Genomic DNA, 23,497 nt, shown 5'->3' with positions numbered 1-23,497 from the left:
AGTTGCTAACAACCCATGTCGCTAGGCGGCGTTTTGATTTAATGATTTCATCGATGTATAACTGTGGGTCTGTGACTGCTTGTTTTGGCCAAGAGTGCGCAGTATATGGTATATTACCTGAAACAAAAGTTTAATATATTAATAAAAATAAACATGTATTTAATATGTTGTACCAGGGGCGTTATAAAATGTTGCTGGGCCTTTGTCACATAATATTCAAATATCCCGATCTTGTTTTTTACATTGAACAAAGGTCTATGGGAGTAGTGTAGGTACGGTTTTATAATGCTTTGAAAGTTCTGTGTTTTCTACCAAATGGGATGAGAAAATAGTATGAAAGGGTGTCCCATCTTCCCCCCAACTACTATACGTGTGAAAGAAATCTCTTTTACACTAAATACATACATCATACCTGAATACCAACGAAAATCACTATCTCTTCTATAAGACATCGTATAGTTAAACATCGTGTCAAATACGCCAACCATGGCCGAGCGAAGATGAAACGTTTTAGCCGGTGTTTCTCGGTGCCATAAAACGTACGCTTGCTCCGCGGTTCTGTAGAAATTGCACAACGTTAACTTACACAGTAGAGAATCCCATCATTTATTATTTATATTTCATGCTGCTTGTTGTCGTTCATGTAATACTAATATGTTGTATATATTTATATATTCTACTATTCTAGGTTTACCTGTAAGGTGGAAGATCGTTCAAGTTAGCTGCATTCGGCAAGTTGTCGAAAACGACAACTTTACTTTGATTTAATAACCGACGGTTCATTGTCAGCCTGCAGTTTCCACATTCGCCTTGAAAATTTCTTTCCAGGTAAAACTGTTTGTTTTTGGGCAAATTCTTCCAAGTTGGAGGCCACCAGACTAATATAATAGGTCTCCCGTTTTCTTGGTCTGCACCTAAACTACTGGGATCTACAGGCGTTGAGGCTTTGGTCCAACTATGATCGATACCAGAGTTTAATTTGCTCGTAATACCATTATTACTAAGCTTGTAATACAAATCATCTGTGTTCGAATGCTTACTAGCTTGCCATACGTTCCCAATATCCTTACCGCTTTCCATCACAACCGATGGTCCAACTTTAAAAGATGTTAGATCTTGAGATATATTTATCATGTAGTTCGTCCCGGTTTCTACTTCTTGCAAGTTTCCTTTGCTGTGTAAACGGTACACCACCTTTCTCCAGGTCTTGTAGTCTATTTTAAGAACTGCACCTGAATCCAGCAATGCTTTTTTTACTTGGAGACACAGAGCCAAAAGTATCGACACCAAGAGAAAAGTTTTGAAAGCAATTGAAAATCGTCGGCAGAAATTTCGTTTAAAAGAATGCATCATTTCCGGTAACAAAATTTGGTTCTTATTTTGAATACAAAGCACTTACAGTAAAATCATATCCTACACGTTAATACGGTTTATCATCTGGCTCCCTTAAGAGCTGTATTTTATTTAAATAAACAAGTGTAGCAACCGATGCAATAGAAAAAAATTATAAGTGCCTGTAATGGATTTATAATGTGTTTAAGTAACAGAACATCTGTATGTTAGAACATCATACATTATTCCATCCTTCACTTTGTACAAGAGCTACTTCTCCCTAATGTTTTTAATGTGCTATTAACTTGTCTAATTACACGGCGCGGTAAGATTGCTTCCATTAAGATTCGAAAGATACTTCGTTTTATCCGGTTACTGTTTTCGACGCATAAAAAAAATAACTGTCGTTGCCCCACCAGGATAAATAAGTTATGTTTGTTTATTCATTTATGTTTCACTCAAAATCATATTAACAATTTTCACATTCTTATCACAATTTAGATTTTAGAATGTACTTGGACTTCAGCATTTTAGGTTAATTCGGTTATTTTAACTGAATTTCCATTTTCAAAACTCTTTCCGAAACAGAAACAATATAGTTGCTGTGAGTGGGACAGGGTAAATAACTCAGAAGACATTACACTAACGTCATAAAATACGTTGTCGAGTTTAGGCTTTAAGAGGATACAGGTAACTCTTATGTAGTTATACAGGTCTATTATCCATAGTTAAATGGCGTAATTTATAGAACCACTTGTCACCAGAGGGTTGGGCTAGTTCCTATATATGAGTGAAATTAAGCAGGTAGTTGACATCAATATTGTGAGCAGTACGTAGGATATATAGGATAAAGTGCCACAACAGTGGCCGTTCATTCTGTTACTTCTGCTACCAGGCATATTGTAATTAATCTTTTAACGACTGAAGGTGGCTGTACACAGTACTAGGAGTTCGTCCGTTTATTTGTCTGTTTTGTCCGGATTTCGCTGCCACATGCGGAACTTGGTAATAGGTTTGCATACGACTTCGCAAGCGGGTTCGCATGCCGGATACTGTGTACAGCCACCTTTATCTGGTATGAAGACGTATAGTGAATATTTCCGACGGTCAGTAATCGCTTGTTTGCAACCGGTTGTATAAATAAATATTTTGTTTTTTTAAAGTTTAAATAATATGTGTATACCTTAGGTGTCGCTGACTGTTGCCGGTTAAAAGTTTAAGCTGTATTATTTTGTACCACGGTGTGAACAGGTTATAGCGTTCCTAACCCGGCGAGGTCGTATACTGGCTGTTACTTACAGGCGTTTACGTCATTAGTGCGTTGGTGTGAATGTACAAACATACGCAGGTGCCACAAGCAGAGGCGTTTGTTTCACAAGCATGCTTTCCTGTATGGAGTTGGCATCACTTGTTTACAAAACGACAGCTTACCTTTCAAAACCATCAAAAGCAGCAGAGAAAAGCTTACGAAATTACAATTCTAACTAGCATTTCTGTTAGATTGAAGAATACAGTTAACTTGCTACACAGTCGTGTGTTGAATCAACGGAAACAGAGTCGTCATTAATAAGTTCGATGAGACATGGAAAGTACGTTGGTTCCTATTTAATGAGACGGTCATCCGTACAGTTTAGCAATTTACATCACGAAATATCATAAAAACTATTTTCCCGCAAAACGAGCTAAGTGAGGAAACCAGAATCAGGGTAGAAAAGTTTTGTTTTGTATACGAAATGACTGTATCGTATAATGTGGGGACGTATATTGTACTTTCAATAAACGGAAATTCCGGCCATGCAGATGACGCATTGCATTGAGAAGCGTGCGCCACTTTCCTTAGTGTAACATGCCAGTATATACCGGTACCTTGTATGTACATTGTGCTAAAGTTTGCGAGTCCAAAATGTGACTGCACACACTTGTTGAGTCGAAGTAAAGGTTTACCTAAAGTCTTGTTGCTATTTTCCAAGCAGTTGTTTATTGGAAGGAAAATCTATTCCAGTGTACGTGTAGGGGGTTTAAGTTACAGCAGTTTATTTCTGGCCGATGTTGTCCTGATGTAACTTAACACGGAAATGCCTGAGCTACCAGAAAACAACAGTTCAAAGGATCAATACAGTAGCTAAGTGTTAGAAGCTGAAACGCTCGGCCAGTGTAGGCACAGGGCAGGGTAAATGATATATAAAGGTGTATAGAGTGATTTCACTTATTGTTATGATATAGGATCATGAGAAGGCCAGCTAACAGGTTGATGAGGTTTATTCGCAGCGTGTAAGCCGACTGTGACTCAGAGGAAATCGGTATATACATCGTCTCCTTTGATTTTCTATTATAACGACATCATACAGTTGACTAGGACTTCAGATGCACCGTATAACGTACATCATTGTGAAGCATGTATAGGTTTATGTTGGAACCGAAGACACTGACTATATAACCATAGCAGTGTCACATATGCAGTGCTTTTATTTTATATATAAGTAAAATAAAAATACTACTTAATAGAATACCCCATATCGTAGTTATATATTTTCCACTTTCTTTTATTGCAGTGTGATGTAGATATTCAGTTGATAGATACAACAAAGTTAACGGAGTAAAGAATGGCGGAAAAAGAAATAGAAGAATTGCAAGGGTAAGCTATGTTTGCACCATACATACTATGTCAAAACCCGAGTAGCGGTATTATTGTAGTTTCACTCTGTAGTTTATGTCTCGATTCTTATGTTTTAGGAAATATTTGACGTCATATGCATATACTTTTTTGTATGTTTTTCAACATACATCGTGGGAATGTACAATCAATGCAACATATGGTGTTAATTTCATTATGGTTTTCGCCATAAAACTAGAAAGGTTATTCGTTGTATCAGCTGTGGATGTTTACCGTTACCAAATTGTAAGCCGCTAGGTGGCAGACAAGAGCAATACGACTGCTTCGGTTTGGCGACGCGAAATTTTACGTGGTTTGCAATAAGTGATAGAAAGTAATATGTACTGCTGTAGTATCTATATTCCTGAAACCCAAATAGCATATGTGCTACATGTTCAAGACAATTATGTTTTGTTTAATTTGTATTTTGCACGGGGTATTATGCTCAATGCCGCACTGCATTTTTACGAAACCAAACGTAAACGTTCGCAGAATTTTTGAGGTAACTTGTTACAGAAATAGACGGCAGCGAACGTTTGCAGCTTGCAACGTCTGTATACAACTAATAGTTAAGTTAAATATAGTATGTTGATCTTTACTACATAATATGCTAACCTTGTTTCGTTGGTCCTACATATACGCATTTCTAATGCCATTTTTCGAATAGAATAAAATAATCAACGTGTGAATCCATACTATTTCGTAACAAACTTTCTGTTTGGCTGAGGAAAACATTGTAAATACATAAAGGAGAGCTGCTTCGAGAACAGGTGTTTTAGGTACCGTAGTTTATTATCATTTGATCAACGAGCGAATTATATATTTATATTTTACACAAAACAGTGAGTTACACAGCGGCAATTATATGTTGCAAACTTCCGCCAAACCTACGAGTGTTTTGCAAATATTCAATGATTTATATGATGTCATAGTCGACGCGCTGCGCTTGGCATCATTCATAAAAATTAAAAAATTGGCGCGCCTGCTGCAAACCAAATCGTTAAGATTGTGAAACAACTTCACCGGAAATGTAAACGCCCGTCTCTTTGATTGCCAATAATGACCATTATGACGCAAGTAAACATCGTGTGGACTGCCACTATGACGTAACACAAAGTATTATGCGTGATTGATGAAAGGCTTGCATAAACATCAATTTTATTACGTCAAAGATGGAGCAACAACCATAACCGAGTGGTAAATACACACCGATACTGATATGCGATGCCAATAGCGCTTTGTTTAATCATGACGTCACGTTGCATCTCCAAGATTTTGCAAAACTCGGCGCCTTATGGTCGTGAGAATACGGTTTTATATTTCTTTGAATGTTCTTTTCCTATTACCAAACGCGTAAAGAAAATAGAATGAAAAGGTGTCCCATCTTACCCCACCATTCCCCAACAAGAATTTTATTTATTCCCTCGAACTCTGATTCAGCAAAATGACAATCGATAAAAGAACTCTACGGGAAAAAAACATTTGTGTAATAACAACGTGGCTGTTAATCCTATACAATACAATCAAACTCCCATAACCGCTATTTGAGCTATAGATAGTTATGATTCAATAAACTGACCTCAGTCATGTTGTATTTCTTAGAATTAGTTCAACAATCATATGAAATGGGCAACGTAACGCTTCTTTGTGTAGTTAGATGTGTAAGGTGCTTGCTGGTGCCAAACATTGACGCACGTATTGTTAGTTTATATACTCAAGCTCAAATAAAGTTCGCCAACAGTTACAATGCGAGAATGGGTTGTTTTTCTGATTTATTTCAAAACGCGACATATTATGGACATGTGTAATGCTGTCGGTGAATTTTGACGTCATGACATACGTCATAATCCCACGTCCGGGTTCAAGGTCAAACACTTTCAACAGGTAAACAGGATTAGCTGTCACGTACACGATGGTTTATAACTCGATGTGATGCATTGCGCACGTAGAATTGCTCGTAATTGCAGCGTATAGGAAACAATTCAACTTTTTCACGACTCTTTTGTTTGATATGTGTCGCTTTGATGTGTCGCTTTCCACACGTAGCTATTTTGAACCGAATTGACTGACATATACGGGTGCTTGTACATGACGTGCAGCATATCGGAAGATACTCATTACTGGATGTTTCTTCCTCTGAAAAAAAGTTTATTTGAGACCGAAACGCAATGTTAATTAAAGTGCGATGTTGTCATTCTAACGTAGTCGTTACGTAGGCGCTGTTTTTATACCAAAAGCTACGCGCATATTACGTCACGTCATGCTAGGTACCCATGAAGAATGCACATGATACAACACCTTTTTCCGGAGCGTTATGGTGTCTCATTTAGACTGTGACGTGATGTTTAGACGCACATTGTTTCTTCCCTTGATCACCGTAGCACATTCCATGCTTTATTTATGTGAAGTGCAAATAGTGCATTGTATGTCTTAACATTTAGCAGTTATCTTATATTAAACCGTGAGGTATCACCGTTATGTTAATTATAACCTATGTTCAGGAATACGAAACTCTTACATATACAGAAACCAACCGATCATTTTTAAATAATAAATACAATTCCAACGCAAAGCAATTGTAACCGCTGTAAAGGACCACATCCGACTCTATATATCTTGGTCGTTTATCGGCATAAATGTTCAGTAAAAGTTAAAATTCCCTGTCGTTACTCATTAACGTCGTGGCCCGCTGACCACCACTTTTAGAAATTTAAATTGACCTTTCTACCTTCGAAAAGTTTAAGTATAGCGTAGTGCGCAACCGAAATACCGCATTAGTTGCTAAAACGGCACTTAACCAGTCATTTATGGTTATGTGAATGCCGTTGAATACTTAATTTGAGCGGTGCGTCAGTCAGAAAGAGTTCACGAATTCTATTACGTCTATTTTAACACCGAGCGTGACGTACGTATAGGTTAAATTTGTGCTTTCATTATTTCGTTATCTCCTCGCAAAAACCAGGTACGGAACAAAGATTTAGTTTCAAAATCATTATTTAATTGTATTTCACCATAAACACAAAATCTGTTATGCATTCCTTAAAATAAATATTTTTCTATAAATAAATCCACCTGCTGGCCAAGGAGGTTTAGTCTCTAGGGTAATAATCTATAAATGAGCTCTTTAAAATCTATTTCTGGTTTCATTATAGATATGAAGTGTTCGACTAGCATAACTAATGAGATTTACGCGTCTGCTCGATGTCTGTCGTCAAAACTATTTCAGTAAAAAAGAGAGCATTCTGACTTTAAAGGGACAGTAATTGACCAATAAAAATCGCTCAATAAAACGTGTTTTTTTAAACGGCTTTAGGATTAGACAATGTTCTGTTTTTTGTTGTTGCTTGGCCCTTGATAAACCGGTTTTAAACAGTAGAATTGGCTGTTACTTTTAACAGGAAGATATTTTTAAATTTAAAGCGGCGTTAAAATAAAATTAGAAAACAAATTACTTTAAATTGGGCAGATAAATCGGTGTAATAACGAAATGTCATTCAACATCGTACTAACCATGAAAATTATGTGCATTTGTATCTGTTGTACACCATCTGTTGCTGCGATAACAGATTATTTATAGCACCTGTATAGAATCATAGATCCTTGTTATTTTTCTATTCCTAATACGAAATGCTTCTTTTTTCACAATTGCTAAAGTTACGTAAACCTGATAAGCAATCATGGCACCATTGCTTGTGTATAATAAACCAGGATGTATTGTTAACAATGGGAGACACATGCCCAAAATCAAATATAAGTCGTTCTAAACATTATTCTGGTCAATATTTAAACGCTTAACCATAGTCGCAGATTTGTTCGAAAATGCTCGAGGTTCAGATTTACACGGATTAAGTATTACCCGGAAACGGAAATTGCGGAAATAAATCAATAACAATCGAGTCGGTCGCGTAATCTAATCACTGCGGACATCAGTGCGCGCAAGCTTGGTGTCAGAGGTGCAGTGACCATCAACACGTCGCTAAAGCCGCTTTACGTTTGTTTATCATTTAAATTTGAATGTACGTACATGGAGCCGTATACATAGTAACTCGTGTGGGGAACACCTAGTTAACAATGATTTTCCTGCTAGCATATCATGTTTGCACCAAAACTTGATCTAAGTGCAAATTATTCGGATCATTCGGCTAAAAAATACAGTAACGATAGTCACGATTGTAGCGTTAAACTGAGACAGTTATACCAACGCCTCGTATTGGGGGTTAAGTATTAGGGTTTTTGAATCGAATCGTGATTGAAGCGATGAAACGTGATCGAACTCCACTTTGTTTAGCATTTGTCGCTATATGTATGAAACGTTACCTAATTTTGTACACGGAGCACACGTCGGCGTGGGGCGGCGTGAGGCTTGTGTTTATAAATTCCAGCGGACACACATATAGCGTCGACTTCTTACTAAGTGAGCAAGACTAAATAACTTTCACGCATGACAAAAATAAAACAAGTGGTCTGAATATTTCTTGGCGTATTTACGTACAACGTTGGTGAGTCATTCCGCTTAACAATAATGACTAATGTCTGTTGGCATTTGGTAAAACAAACTAACACCTTTTGCTGTATCATTTACGAGACTTGACTAGGCCAACCTTTATCTCACCTTACTTTGCTGCAAAAATAACCGCATGGACCAGGCAAGTTGCCAACAGCGGTGTTTAATGATGATTTAATTGCCGAAATTTCCAAATATGCCTCCCTTTATTCCTTTACCTCTAGATGAACTGCCAAATTGTGTTCAAGCGGTTTAACGAATTATATGTTAGGGTGAAAAGATGGGGCACTTTTTCAGGCTATTTTCTCTTCTCCTTTGGTAGTAAACAAAGAACATTCAAAAAAGTAAAAGACTGAATCTCCCATAGACTGTTGCTAAATGTTAGGTGTAAAAGGTGTCCCATCTTCCCCACTCCACCATACAACTGTTTTATTTAACTTTTTTGCCAGGTCTGAAGAGACAAAATTAAGTCATTCACTCATTCAGAGTTGTTTCATTAGAATTATAAGATAAAACATATGTTTCACGTCTCAAACAGGCAACCTAAAATATTTTTTAAACAAATAACCTAGCTTTTGTTTCAAATTAGTGAGTACATTAATAACTGGTACAGATCCGTATTTTAAACTTATTAATAGTCTGTGGCGCGATGGCCAGAAGCACCGTTTGATTTATTTGAAAACAAGATATTTGCAGAGACAGAATCTATACATAACCGTATATATGTATATTTACATCGGCATGTGCTCATATAAATTTCATTACCATTAACGATTTCTTCTTGCTGGCCGGCTTTTTAAAATACAAATTGCGTTAAAAGACAGCAGAAGGTTGAGGATATATTGATCATTTGAATATTATAAGTATATGGACGTACATACGCGGCTGCACACTGTCATACTGATGTATGCGATCATTGTGGGTAGCGATCAATATATCGCATCCGTCAGATGCATGGGAATGGGCTTATAGTCAAATGCTATTGGGATGTATAGGTGATGTTTATGATTGGTGCAATGTTCAAGCAGTATTGCATACCAGGCGTGACGTATTTATAAAAGGTCGCACTTCGCTTATAATTTACTTGAAAACAAATTGAAATGCTAAATTTAAAACCATCGAATTTATCGTAAACTAGCCCCCTGGCTTTAGTGCACCTGTGTCATACTTAGACGCCGCAGGGGTCCGGGCGCTGCAGGCGAGTGATGTTATAAATTCGCTATATGTGGGCATATCTTTCGCGGTGTTTGATTAACTTCCGATGTCCATGGGGCCAATTGGAGTAACACACTCGATTGGCCTGTTATGTAGGTAATTATACATCCAATGACGTGTTTATGCGTTGAATAATATTTGTATTATAGCCGGCTGGTTATATAGATTGGTAAAAGATGGAAAGCTTTTTCGTTCCATTTGGTAATGAACAAAGAACATCCCAAGAAATAAAATCGTATCCTTGCGACTACCTACTACCATAGACCGTTGGTAATTGTTTAACGATGAAGATATTTGGATATTTTGTGCTACAGTTGTCCTATCTTACCCCATAGTACTATCATTCAAATGGGTAATTGCAAAACAGAATCCTCACGTTTATTTATTTCCATTCAATCCATTACTAAACCTTTGCACCGACATATCTTAAGTACCAGTAAGTGGTGTGCCGAAAACAAGCGATGACGACTGGACAAACAAAATCGATGTTTCTAATCTAATCCATTCGGCACAACATGCGAGTCTTAGTGGATTTCGGGTTCAAACACATACAGAACACTTATTCAAAGTTCGGTGTTTATCGCTGAATGAAAACAACTCTCGGTCGTTCAACTGGTACTTGTGTAACCGCTGAGGAAAATCGGCGTAGTATAAGACGTTGTTGTGGCGATGCTTCATTTGGTTGAACTTATATAAAAGCAGTGACGCAACGAGCATGGCACTTGTCATATTTGGACAGTGACAAGTGGTTTAATTTCCCATTGCCATTTAGTAAGTACCACTGACAAAGACTCGTGAACTTTTATTGCACGGTCCATATCTCGTTATCTCAATTTGTTGCTATGTTTAAGTTCTGAGAAAGTGTTGACCACCTGCGTTTAAACTCTGGTTCCTCTGTTTTTTATAGATATGCCTTTTGAAGGTCCACCAAATGAACCTTATATTCAAATCAAATTTCCACGAAAATTTACTATAAATGATCCGCAAAGCAAGAAAGTTTAAATTAGAAAGATACTTTCCGACTTATCGTTTGGCAACACTTTTCAATGTGCCCTATATCTAAGGCGCCTGCCTCTGACGTAAGCAAGCACTTGTGATTGTTTTTGTTCTTCGCGTATTGGCAGGCGTGCGTCCAAAATACGCGCTGATTTTGCGAGCGGCCAAGTTTCTCCCTAGTCAAAAACATAAATGCAAAAGCGACTATGACTCCCTCTCCTTAATCGAAGCCGCAAAGTGTTCTAAATCGAGCAGTAAGTGCGGCTGCCAATTTGTAAACTGGCCGTATTGTTTTTAAAAAGGGGTATTGGAAAGAAATGACTGACACTTATATGGCAGGTTTGATGTCAATTTTAAACTGGAAGTTACATGTTTGTAGTTGTTTGGTTTGCATGGAGAGGTACATCGAACAAAAACGAAACACGTTTAAAAGTCGTTTCATAAAAAAATAATCTGTCTTTATAAGAAATAGCACATCTTGCTGACACGAAACGGTAAATATTTCGTAATGCGGCAGCTGTTTCGTTTCCCACACACACAGCAGTAATTTGCTTGTTTTCGTGTTTAAACCACTGTTTCAAGTCTATGTTGTTTTTCGAGTATGTTACACCTCCTGGACATTAACTGTATATCACCATTTCTCATTACTAAGCCAATAACAGCTTTGTTGCTTTAGCTAACTGTGTGGGGTAAGTTAAGCATTGCTGTTTCATTTAAGACATCCGGCCCTTATCATAAGTTCGTTAAAGGAATTTAAAATTACAAGGTCGAGTAATTTCATACTAAATCGGTTGGTTTCGTAACTGCATATTTATCGCGGAATCACGAACGTCATAGATTTTAACAAGCGCCATGAATGACGAAATTCCAAAGTAAGGGTTGCTGGGACACAGCGAAGTTTCTTCGACAGCGACTTTCTCTTTACTTGTTTACCACCAAATTACATCGCTTTGCCCCCTGAGTACATGAATGCGCTGGTGAGGATAATCGACCCAGATCAACGGATTTAGCTTTGCGTGGTTAATGATTTCATTGTTCAACACGAAATGTCTACGCACTACACAAAGTTAATATTGGTGTTCTTGTTAAATGTTTAAACACGACCAAAATAACCCGGGCGAGACTACACCCTCGTTACATTTGTATAAAACAGGGACCTATATATATATGTGTGTGTGTGTTTGTGTGCTGATTATTTAGCGAGATTTCAACATAAGGCTTGTTTGAATTTATGGTAAACGTTTGTGTTTTACCTTAACTGTTCGTTTGCATTTATGGTTTCTTAATATGGAAATACCAACAGTAAAAGTACAGATATGGTAAAATTATATATAAACAGTAGTAATAAAATTATAAATAACCTAAATAAAGTTAATTTTTACAGCCATCGTTGTCTTTTATACCCAGAGCTAGTCTTACGTGTTGGTCACAGTGGCTGAACTGTGAAATGTTGGTCGATAATTTGCAAATACGTATAATAGCTTGTTTAAAACGTATATTGTTTGCTATTACGACTAACAACACTAAAGGGCCTGTTAACAAGCAGTTATTCGTATTTTCGAAATGTCAAAGCAATTTATTTGCCCGTGTTTTTTAATACTTATTGGTTGATTTACCTTTCGATAAATCCAAGAAATTAATTGGAAGAATAGTGTTTCGTATGTACATGTCAAGTATTGCTGGTTTGGAAACAAAACATCAACTTGAGCAACGCTTTTCGATTATATTGCTTCAAAAAGCTGCAGCAGATTTGAACACTATTATATAGCGAACGGTGTAAAATTAGATTGCCTATATTATAGCAGATGTTCTGTCAATTTTTATAACCGTTATTTAAAAATAGTATTTTCCATACCAATTTTAAAACGTTTATATTATAACGTTGTTCTATAAAATTATTTCAGGGCATATTTGGGCATTTTTCAGGCTCATTTACTATTAGTATAACGCATTGACCACCTCGGTTCGCCACAATCGGTGCCACGATTGCCTAAAATGGCATTGGCTTCACCAGCGTTAACCCACAAAAAAAATCATACACAAATATAATAAAATCATTTCATGATATATATTTTGAAACCCTTATACGATGCGGTCATCGCAAATAAAAACTTACCAAGTTATTTTTGTAACTATCATGCATCGTCACTGAATGATGAAGAATAAGTGTTGCTCATATAAGCAAAAGTATAAGTGGGCGTATAGTGATAAAAGATAAAGTCAGTGCACGTTCCAATGACAACTTCCTGTGCGGATATTTCCTGTCCAACTTGTTTCCGTTTTCTTTAATTGTGTTTTATTAATTAAGAAATAATTACATTTTATCTTCTTTCATCCCGTGGGGTTTTTGACGAAAATTTTAGCTGACTGGCTCGTGACCGTAATGTGCAGCTAAACACGTCGTTTCCGTATATCGCATTTCTCATGAATATTTGCTTGACTGTTTACTGTGTAAGTGTACCTCCTAATTTCACGTTCTATATTCCAAACAGGATGCTTGTAATTAGAAAGCTATAGTTTTGTGTTGCGGGAGGTGAACCGACGTTATAGATTTTAATAACTACATAAGCACGTTATAACCGCTTATGCCCGTACGTTTTATTTTTCTGTATCAGTAAACTTTGTAACAAATTAGTATACTAATAAATGGTAAACTGTTACGAAAACTCTAGCATGTTATTGGCTCCCCACTCAAAGGGGTTTGAGTGAAACATAACTTGTAAGAACTTGTTCTGTTTTTGCTGACGCCATGATTAGTTCTGTCCATGAAGGAAACATGAAAGGATAATGTTTTTTGACTCGAACACGGGGTATATGTGTTTTACTTATCGGTAATTACCAACGTGGACAGTGGTGATAAGCCTCATGTTTGTGTAGTGTGTGTACGTGATGTTGTTCGTGTGCCGGTTATCCCAAATAGAATTGCCGGGGCATCGACAATTAATCACCCAGTCAGTTTACAGGTACCTGTCGTTGTAGACAGATTCAAGGGCTAAATAATTTTAAATTTATTCCGCGTTTTAGAAGTCTGGTTGACGTAAGCGTGTGGTGCGCCAAAACAGAAAGCCAGGGAGAAAAAGAGTGAGAAAGAGAAACAAAGAGAAGCTGTCTCACTTTTTTTTTCTTTTTCTCTCCCACTTAGTCAGCCTTGATATAAATACCAACCCAGCGTTTGATTATTCATCAGACACATGTCGTCTCTAGATGTGTAAGGTTATTGTTTATAGGTAGTCATGTATTTAACCTTACTGCAGCATTACAAAATAGGATCCTAATTTTTAATTGGTATGTGTTTTTTTTCAGAGCTTTCGGCAAATATAGAAAAATTAGTCTAAGCAATATACAACCGAAAGCTAAAGAAACGAGCAAAGAAAAGAAATCAACGACAGTCAAGCTGAGAAAAGAACAAAATTCGCTCACGACATCAAAGCAAGACACGAACCACCGTAGCGCACCCCAACTGTTGAAACTGTTTAACGAAAAATCAATTGGCGGAGAAAACACGCACCGTAGCCCGGGCAGACGACAGAGACCAAAATCTTTATTTTTTGGTAATCAAGGAACTTCTATCATGCGTCGGTGAGTAAAATTTCAAATTTATGTAACTATACTGTGGATTTCGCCCATCTGGTGATATTATATTATGCTTATATTTTAAACATAGTAATAATGACTTGCTTTTTGCAGACCAAGACCTGCAAGTATCCCATCATACACGCTTGCTGATGTCCTCGATAATAAAAGTAAGTATTTGGTTTTCTTGAGATTTACATTGTAAATATTGTTCTATTCTGTATATGTGTGAAGTTCGTATAGTGTTTGGGCCATATACCGCCTAAGGACCTATGATTTTGGCCATATTTGGTTTATATTTTCAAGTAAAGCCTTGTGCTCAATATGTAAATTAGTTGGCGAAGACAATAGCCCGTCAGTAAGTCTTGTCATCATATTTAGCGTCCTACGCCACCCCCGAGAATTGCTTTATTTGGCCGCAAGTAAATATTATTTATTATTTTACAGAATTGCGGATGTCTTTTAAAAACTTCCTGGAGTCCGAATTTAGCTCTGAAAACCTCGAATTCTGGTGCTCTTGCGAGCAATACCGAAAAGTGAAACGAACTGCACAGCGAGGCCAGGACGCGGAGACAATTTACCAAACCTTTGTGTCTCCTATGTCAGAAAATCAGGTATTTTAACTCGAATAATCAAAATAAATGAATCAGCTTAAAGCATAACACACGTCAAACGGTGTTCTGTGCGCAGCACAAGCCTATTTTTGCAACTGTACAGTCCTATTGACCATATGGCTTGCCCTCTGTTTCCATTCATTAGAGCGGTTGTGTCGATGGTTGCGCGTCAGTCAGTGTCTAAAAATAATTGTAGACCGGACGCGACGTGGCGTGCCTTGATTCTTAGTTTAGATTCTTTACATGAGTGGCGCTAGCTTTAGTTGCAGGATTCTATTAACGAACCACGCTTCTACGTAGATATATACAATATTTTCACGCATTTACGCAATGAATTCAAAGCACAACCACGTTACTGCGTTACCCAAAAGGTCACCCACACATAACATGCCTGATTTAAACGATGCTACGCGCACTTATATTTATTTCTGGAACAAGTTTTATAACTCCCACACACGCTGAGAATTTTATTGGTTAACCTACGTCAATGCGTTTAAACATCCAAGTTAGGATTCTTTAAAATGGTTATTGTCTTGTAAGAAAAAGTTTTATTATATGACACCGAACGTAAATCCATGTTACCTATAAGCCGTACGCGAGTCAACAAGTTTACGATTACTGAAATTTACCTAAGGATTCCAGTAACTCTTTACGCCCATCTTTAAACCAGTATTAACCTCAGATACCAAATATGCACCTGGTTGACCATGGTTTCCTTTTTAATAGGTGAACATAGACCACGTCACAAGAAGACAGATCACACTTGCTCTCACCAGTGGTGACCCACTTCCATGTAATGTGTTCGACAACGCTCAAAGATATATTTACTCCATCATGGAAAACGACTCGTTTCCCCGCTTCATACTTTCAAGCTATTTTAAAGAAGCATCGAAAAAGAAAAGCTCGCTGGAACTGTTGTTCGGGAATTTGTTACCAAACAAAACCCCTAGCCCTCGTACCTCATCGAAGAACTCTGAAAATGACAACTCGAACAATGGCTACGTCTTGCGATTGCAAAACCCTACCAAATATACGTGATTCGACCTGAACAGTTGTTGTCGACCTTGACACATACTCAAGCGGCGGATTTGACGCGCGACTCCATCCAAGAGTTATGGCGGCCTTGGTGCAGAGAAGCTCACCACTGGCCGAATCAAAACAAACATTCCGTTTGTTCGCTGGAGCACATTCGATAAAAACTTTGCACAACACTCGCAATTGTGCACATCCAACTTCATAGAAGACACTCGTGCTTTACTTACAATCCAACACAGTTCCAGCTTTAGCATTCGCATTTTTATATACACTTTCCGACGAACCCAACGTCCAGTGCTACATCCTTCTTTTCCATTTCGATTTTTGCTTATTTTAAGAAACAGCGTCAACGTTGATTTTACTGTTACCTATTTAAAACTGCACAATCTTCAAATACATAGCACCACGAAATGGTTGCACGACTTACTGGCTTTTTATTCGGCAAGAAATATTGAGAACATTGTTTGAATGCTACGGAGTCGGTGGGCAATGTCTCGCAGATGGAGTCGGCGACACTGCCCGCATAAAAGACTTATGGGCGACCTGGGTGTTTTGGTAATGGGCCAAAATCTTAGGTCATCGACAAGTACATCACCCACATATAATATAATAAAACAGAATACTACGACTATGATAGTATATTTTAGTCGAACCAAAATACATTGATTACCGTATTGCTCTATAGCGCGTGAAGGGTTTTAAAACTAGAATTTTACGCTCCTTATGGTGGCGCTACAGAACTGTTGTTTCTTTGAAAAACGTTGTGGTCTATAACCGAGGACGCCATGTTGGTGACCTTGTCACGTTTTATAGACAAAGCATCAAAAATCTGGTCTAGACCTCAGTCAGAACAGTATACGACATTTATTGTGCAACACAATGTTCTGTACTTTAGGGTTAAATAAGCTTTCGGGCGCAACTGAACAATAGGGCGCACAATGTCAACAACGGATGGGTGTGTGTGTGACTGTGTACAGAAGCAGACATTTACCAGAGCGTTTTTCTCCGTTTGTAAATCTCCCAGCTCATCAAGCAGAACGGTATTCTTTAGCAAACTATCTGCTTGCGGCACCGGCAAAGCAAAATTTCACTCTTGCAAAAGTGGCAAATTTAAATTTAGCCGTTGCGGGTTGTTGTGCCACGTTTTAGGTCAATAAATAAATTCGCCGGAAGTCAGCAGCACGGTAGTTGCAACAGAATACATGTGTCTGATGACGAAGAGTGTTTTGCATGTCACTTGCCACTTTGTCTGTTAAGTATATTTATAACTGAAAAGCGCAGCCGTTTTTGCATTCTTATAAAATTACTTTTTTAGCTTGGTTCAGTTATAACTTGATTTGCAATTATAAATCTTTAATCCAACAACATGGGAGTCAATCTTGGACAAGTTTTCCCAAATATCGACTGCAAAACAACCAAAGGAGATTACAAACTGCATGACTTCATCAATGAATCGTAAGTTATTCATTTTATAAATCAGAAGGGTTTGATTTTTACAATTAACTTATTTTTTGGCATTGCATATGTAACAGGCATTTACTCCATGTAGTTTAAGATTTTTGTGTATTTTTATTTCAATATTTATATATATATTATATGTTTTCTGGTATACCTTTAGGATTTAGTGTATAAGCATGTTTACAGTTATTTTTAGTTTAATAGCTTTGTAATCAAGTTTATTTTTTAACCTGATTCCCAGTTGGTCCATCTTATTTTCCCACCCTGCTGACTACACCCCTGTCTGTACAACTGAATTGGGTACAGCAGCTCAACTAAAGCCAGAATTTGATGCCAGAGGTGTCAAAATGATTGGTCTCTCAATCGACTCTGTGGATTCTCACAATGGCTGGATTAAGGTTATAAGAAATTGTTAACATTGTATATTTTAATGTAATCGCCCTAGGTTAATATATGCCAAACTGTAAGGCGGTGAGAGTATCATAGAGATCACAAAGTATCAAACGTCCATTCCTCCTAGCGTATCCTAATTTTAATGACTTATAAAACATTGCCTGCAACTGCTTTTAACATCATATTCCACCAAATATTTGATTTCACTTCCATGCAGGACATTCAATCTTACGCTGGATTGCAAGGAGAATTCCCGTATCCAATCATTGCAGGCACCCGGCAAACTGCAGCGGATCTTGGTATGTTGGACCCAGACGAGGTTGATGCATCTGGCATGGCACTCACTGCTCGCTGTGTAAGTTTTTTGTCAGAAATCATAAAAACGATTTAAATCTGCATTATTACTGTATTAGTTCTCTGACTCACAGTTTACGATACATACCCAGGTGTAGGTTGTTTGAATTTTGCACTGACCTAGGGTGACTTTGCTAAAATGCAGTTACAACTTACTATAATTTTTAAACACTGGAAACCATATTGATTATTGTACTGAACTACTAAATACTGTCCATGTATACTTTGGCTCTGCTTGTTTGAATACAGAGAAAAAGCTATTTTGAGTTTAAAAATGCCATACTAAAACATATGATGTTACACTTGTTGGAAAAGTGGAGGTGGCATGACATTCCTGATGTTATGCCAATAGCTGAAAACAAATAACTTAATTTATCTTTGTTCTTTCGCCATATCGAATATTTTTCATACTCAGTTTTGCTTAAAAAGTACTTAAACAACATATTGAACAACATTAAAACTTGTATAGAATCCTGGCCATAAAATAGTGTGTTCTTTAAGTTTATTTACTGCACCAAGTGTATGTCACTACAAACAGTCGTGTAATACTACTGTTGTTTATCTGTTTGATTAGTGACATTGTCATTAAATTACCAAGAACTCTTCGTAATATTATACACTGTAAATCTGAATCAGTAATGTTGTACCATGCTGTGTCTAACAGGTGTTCATCATTGGACCTGATAAGAAGCTGAAGTTGTCTTTACTCTACCCTGCTACCACTGGCAGAAATTTCAAGTACTGGTTTTCCCTGGTTTGATTAATAGTGGTTAAACTTGCCCTGTGGCACCAGCTGATGATAAAACATGGGTTTTATCAGATATCTGTTTGCTTATCTGTGCTTTTTTCTTTATTCAGACATACATGTGATGATGTGGACCTATTTTTAGATTTGAGTGTATAGTTAGAAATATGTTTGTAAGCAAGAGCTTACATTTGGTCACCATTATAAAGATAACATAGTGTAAAGACACTTTGGAAGACAAAAAGTTGCCATAAACATAAAAATTTTAATCTTTTTCGTCAGTAAAATACCTGTTCAAAAATCAACATAACTTTTTCATTTCTTTCTTATTTGTCAGTGAAATTATTCGTGTGATTGATTCCCTTCAACTCACTGCAACTAAGAAGGTGGCCACTCCAGCCAACTGGAAGGTATATATGTATATATAAACCACACTATTAATTACCGTATAAATAATACTTATTGCAACAGAGCGGTGAAGATTGCATGGTTGTTCCATCGTTAAGTGATGCACAAGCAACTGAGCTCTTTCCGAAAGGATTTAAAGTCACTGAAGTTCCATCCAAGAAAAGTTACATTCGTTTGACACCAGACCCTTCAAAATAAAGTCACATTCGGAACCTGTACAGACACCTAAACATTCCTTTTGAGACAATTAGAATTGTATCCATACTTACCAGCTTGCCTTGTAATCAAATGTACCTATTGCTCAACTTGTGTTTATGCAATTCTAGATTGTAAAGTAATTAATTGATGTAATCATGTCAAACTAATTAATACATAATATGAAGTTCATGCCCTTTACTGCTATGTTGTATCGTTAAAAGTTTAAAAAAGAGTTTTCAGGATTATAGAAACCACTAAACCAGGATTCTTCATTAGAAGAAAAGAGTTTCATCAACAAAGTAACCATTGCTACCAGCTGCCTCTGTCGAATGTTTCCAATTGTAAGTAATGTATGTGTTTGTGCTGAAGTCCACGTTGAAAAACTTATGCACCATTTAAATGTACAAGAGTCGGTGGGTAGCCAAGTGTATTTTTATTCACGCTTCGCTTCTCCGTTAACCATCCGTTTAACTCCCGACCAATCTTAATGTAGCGCCATTACATGTTGTGGCGCCACTATAGGCTACGTAATGTAAGCCATTGCCCTGCCAAGCTTTATCTGTGTACCTAAAGTTAGAGATTCGGCGCCACCGATTACTGATAACATCATAACTCCATGTGCGACGTACGTGATTCGAATCATGCCACGTGAGTATCGAGTTTGCAGTATGACGTATCTATTTGCTAATCGGCGATAAACTTTGTACTTTGAGTTTGTCTCGCTGCAATTCGTGTAAACGAAACTGCTGCAACTGTTTCCTGTGTTGTAAGTTAATAGGACGAAATGTCATTGTATTTTGGCGATAAATAGCAGAACTAGCATGTAAGGGCCAACAAAGTGTTAAATGGTATAGGCATGCACTATAGCACCACCCAGCGACTATCACTAAACGACTGTGTGCAGTTGTGTAAAGGTTTAGTGCTGGTTAATGAAAAATGGGAATCAATCTTGGGCAAGTTTTTCCAAACTTTGACTGCAAAACAACTGAAGGGGATTTAAACTTTCACGAATACATAAAAGACTCGTAAGTTGGTTATTAAAAGTTCATGAATAATTTCTTTATTCAAAATTGAAAATTCCTTCATACAGTATACTGTGGGGTAAGATGGGTTACTGTTAGCATCCAAATCTTATACATCCTGATCTAGTTTTCAAGAACTATCAACGCTTTATTATAGTTGCGAGGCCACAGTTGTATATTTCTGTAAATATTACCTCCTAAAACGCTTATAGGTAACGTTTTTTTAATTCGTATTCACACCCAAGAGACAATTTATAATAAGCAAAATTTATAACATTTTTTCAATTAAAAGTTCACTATTCTAAAAGTTGTGTTTTCAGATGGGCTGTTTTGTTTTCACATCCGGCCGACTATACTCCTGTGTGTAGTACGGAGCTTGGTGCGGCTGCATTGCAGCATTGTGAGTTTCAAAAGCGTGGAGTCAAAATGCTGGAAGTTTCGGTGGATTCTGTAGAATCACATAAGGGATGGGTGAAGGTTGGCCCGATTTATAATTCACTAGTTCTAATATTACTTCTAAAGTCTTAGTTATCACTGCGGTTTGTAAATACTATAGGTATATGGCTTCGGCATATATATGCTTTGAAAATCCTACACAGATTAAAAATCTCGCCGCAGGGCAACCAATGCTGCAAACGTGGCATCAGCGTGAGGTCATCCGTATGATAATGTGTGCCAAAACACCAGCGGCTATACATACTGAAGTAGTTTAATGTGCATTATAATCAGGATATTCAAGTTCTGTACTCAATGTCAGAGAAGCGTTTTCCTTTTCCGCTTGCTTCAGTATCTCGTCAGTTGCTTAGTGACTTGGGCATGTTAGATCCTGATGAAGTTGATAGCACAGGTCTTCCCTTAACCGCTCGTTGTGTAAGTAGAAACGAACCTATTTTTAAATATTAATTTTACACCAAGTGAAGTAGGTAAGGGTAAGATGGAACACATTTTCATTCTCACTTCTCGCCCAATTTGATAGTAAACAAAAACCCCAAGAATTATAAAAGCGTATCCTCACGATCCCCGTGTACCTTTTTTAATTGTTCAAAACACGATCAGAATATTTAGATACTATGTGTTAAGGTTCTCCGTCTCCCCCACTCTACTACATATAATAACGGCTGAACGACATAACATTTTCTTTAGGTGTTTGTAATAGGCCCCGACAAGAAGCTGAAGTTATCAATATTATATCCCGCCACAACAGGAAGAAATTTTCAGTAAGATTAATATTCACCGGTCTGCACATAACGATTGCGAAATATACTAAGGCGACGCGTTTTTTCAGTGAGATTCTTCGAGTGATTGATTCTTTACAGTTAACTGCAAACAGTAAAGTAGCTACTCCAGCTAACTGGAAGGTCAGAAAGTTGGCTAATTTTTTGGTATTTAGATATATATCGTATGTATCAAGGTATAAACAATGTGTAAAATAATTAATTTCGGTGCCATGCGCATCGTAATGCGTAATGATAATATGTTTATATGTGAATATGTATATTCCAGAAAGGTGAAAAATGCAGGGTGATCCCGTCGTTAAGTGATGAAGAAGCGGTTAAACTTTTTCCGAAAGGATTCGAAGTGACAGAAGTTCCGTCTAAAAAATCTTACATTCGTTTGACACCTGACCCTTCAATTTAGTTTAGACAAGATGAATATTAACGCGGTTTAAATCTTGTACACATAAAAACAATAATTTGGCAATGATATAGGGCCACATAGGTCAATTTTTTTGCCTATATAAACGCAGAAACGATGTTATTAATTTCGACCGTTGACTATTTAAATTTATCAGAATCGCCTTATAAGGACAGCATTTTTGTGCGGTTTACAAAATTACAAATAATGCAGTTAGATCGACGGCAACTGTTTTTTTTGGCGAATATTTTCGCTTTCGTTACAATGCAATTTGTACTCTATGCACATTACAATTACTATTAAATTAAAGGACTAATTAATTTATTGCATTTTTCAGATATTGAATTAACATTTTTTTAATCTGTATTTCGAATATTTCGAGTAAAACAGTAGAATGGGAATCAATCTCGGTGATGTTTTTCCGAATTTTAAATGTTCGACTACGGAAGGGGAGATGGATTTTTACAACTACATTGAAGGCTCGTGAGTGAAAAACATTCGCAAAACATAATATTTGTTGCAACAGTAGTTTACACATAATTTTAACATCTAATTTAAATGTTTAGTGTTATATTTACCTGTTTGACAACTTTTTCTTATATACATTTTTTACGGTCTCTGCGAGCCATGGTTTACCAAGCACGATAAGTTTATTATTATCAACTGTTCATTTTTATAAATTTAATCCGGATAATTGCTACCTCACGCTATATGTGTCGCAAGGTTATGAAAGTTTAAGGTGAGAATTATACTGTTCGCGCGAACCTTTAGACTGCAACAATATATAAGCTCTGCAGATTATATTCGGGACAATTATACCATGGTAAAATAATTACATTAAATTATAAATACCGATCACAATTTTGAAAACATCCTAATAAAGGAAACGGCACATTTTCCAATGTATTTTTTTGCTTAATTTCTAGATGGGCAATTCTTTTCTCACACCCAGCAGACTACACGCCTGTATGCACAACAGAACTTGGGCATGCAGCATCAAATTATCACGAGTTTGAGAAGCGAGGTGTGAAGCTGATGGGTCTATCTGTTGATCCTGTAGATTCTCATAACGGTTGGATTAAGGTTAGAATAAAACCTTCGGTGTTTTACCATTTACTGATAAAGTTCATGTTGATTGGCAATCTTACAAACTATAACAACACGGGTGGTTTATCTAACCACCCTATATATCTTTTGAGAGCTCTTGTCGTAGTTTTAGTTTATATATTTCTCCCATACTTCTGCACGTTTGTAATTCACTCCAATGCTTTATACATATATAGGACATTCAAGCCATTTGTACAATGCCCACGGCTGGAAAATTTCCGTTTCCCCTGGCAGCTGGAAGCCGCAAATTGGTCA

At 37.1% G+C, this 23,497-nt stretch overlaps 3 protein-coding genes across 5 annotated transcripts; all 3 read left to right on the top strand.

The window, feature by feature from the left end:
- The first annotated feature begins 1,231 nt into the window (after positions 1-1,231).
- On the top strand, positions 1,232-16,344 carry LOC100185479 (regulator of G-protein signaling 2-like). Of its 2 annotated transcripts, none has more exons than XM_002127412.3 (6): positions 1,232-1,358; positions 3,885-3,967; positions 14,004-14,279; positions 14,388-14,443; positions 14,721-14,887; positions 15,614-16,344. In XM_002127412.3, exons 2-6 carry the CDS (start codon positions 3,936-3,938, stop codon positions 15,923-15,925), a joined length of 843 nt encoding a protein of 280 aa, XP_002127448.1. In that variant the 5' UTR covers positions 1,232-1,358; positions 3,885-3,935; the 3' UTR covers positions 15,926-16,344. The 2 variants fall into 2 exon arrangements, with proteins under 2 accessions (XP_002127448.1, XP_026691753.1); XM_026835952.1 differs by lacking the exon at positions 1,232-1,358 and adding an exon at positions 2,905-2,921.
- Positions 16,345-17,186: 842 nt separating this feature from the next.
- On the top strand, positions 17,187-19,671 carry LOC100175292 (peroxiredoxin-6-like). Its single transcript, XM_002127150.5, has 6 exons — positions 17,187-17,377; positions 17,622-17,778; positions 17,991-18,128; positions 18,792-18,865; positions 19,210-19,282; positions 19,344-19,671. The coding sequence occupies exons 1-6, from the start codon at positions 17,289-17,291 to the stop codon at positions 19,476-19,478; spliced, it is 666 nt and encodes a 221-aa protein (XP_002127186.1). The 5' UTR covers positions 17,187-17,288; the 3' UTR covers positions 19,479-19,671.
- A 379-nt stretch (positions 19,672-20,050) lies between these two features.
- LOC100177610 (peroxiredoxin-6-like) lies at positions 20,051-23,497 on the top strand. 2 transcript variants are annotated; one of them, XM_026835954.1, is made up of 8 exons: positions 20,051-20,126; positions 20,821-20,977; positions 21,230-21,370; positions 21,644-21,717; positions 21,786-21,858; positions 22,004-22,618; positions 23,062-23,218; positions 23,419-23,497. In XM_026835954.1, exons 1-6 carry the CDS (start codon positions 20,095-20,097, stop codon positions 22,136-22,138), a joined length of 612 nt encoding a protein of 203 aa, XP_026691755.1. In that variant the 5' UTR covers positions 20,051-20,094; the 3' UTR covers positions 22,139-22,618; positions 23,062-23,218; positions 23,419-23,497. The 2 variants fall into 2 exon arrangements, with proteins under 2 accessions (XP_026691755.1, XP_002127121.1); XM_002127085.4 differs by having other exon boundaries at positions 20,069-20,503.

The sequence above is a fragment of the Ciona intestinalis genome, chromosome 9 (genome assembly GCF_000224145.3).
Source record: "Ciona intestinalis chromosome 9, KH, whole genome shotgun sequence".
Classification (NCBI taxonomy): domain Eukaryota; kingdom Metazoa; phylum Chordata; class Ascidiacea; order Phlebobranchia; family Cionidae; genus Ciona; species Ciona intestinalis.
Note: the sequence above shows the minus strand (reverse complement) of the source record. Positions and strands in the feature narration are given on the sequence as shown.

Bases quoted from the DNA above. Each gene is read 5' to 3' on its own strand.
- LOC100185479 (XM_002127412.3), top strand. From the start codon at position 3,936: ATGGCGGAAAAAGAAATAGAAGAATTGCAAGG. The intron at 14,280-14,387 runs GTGAGTAAAATT...TGCTTTTTGCAG, and splicing joins GGAACTTCTATCATGCGTCG to ACCAAGACCTGCAAGTATCC. The intron at 14,444-14,720 runs GTAAGTATTTGG...ATTATTTTACAG, and splicing joins TGATGTCCTCGATAATAAAA to AATTGCGGATGTCTTTTAAA.
- LOC100177610 (XM_002127085.4), top strand. From the start codon at position 20,415: ATGGGAATCAATCTTGGGCAAGTTTTTCCAAACTTTGACTGCAAAACA. The intron at 20,504-20,820 runs GTAAGTTGGTTA...TTGTGTTTTCAG, and splicing joins CACGAATACATAAAAGACTC to ATGGGCTGTTTTGTTTTCAC. The intron at 21,371-21,643 runs GTAAGTAGAAAC...CATTTTCTTTAG, and splicing joins TTCCCTTAACCGCTCGTTGT to GTGTTTGTAATAGGCCCCGA.
- LOC100175292 (XM_002127150.5), top strand. From the start codon at position 17,289: ATGGGAGTCAATCTTGGACAAGTTTTCCCAAATATCGACTGCAAAACA. The intron at 17,779-17,990 runs GTTATAAGAAAT...ACTTCCATGCAG, and splicing joins CTCACAATGGCTGGATTAAG to GACATTCAATCTTACGCTGG. The intron at 18,129-18,791 runs GTAAGTTTTTTG...TGTGTCTAACAG, and splicing joins TGGCACTCACTGCTCGCTGT to GTGTTCATCATTGGACCTGA.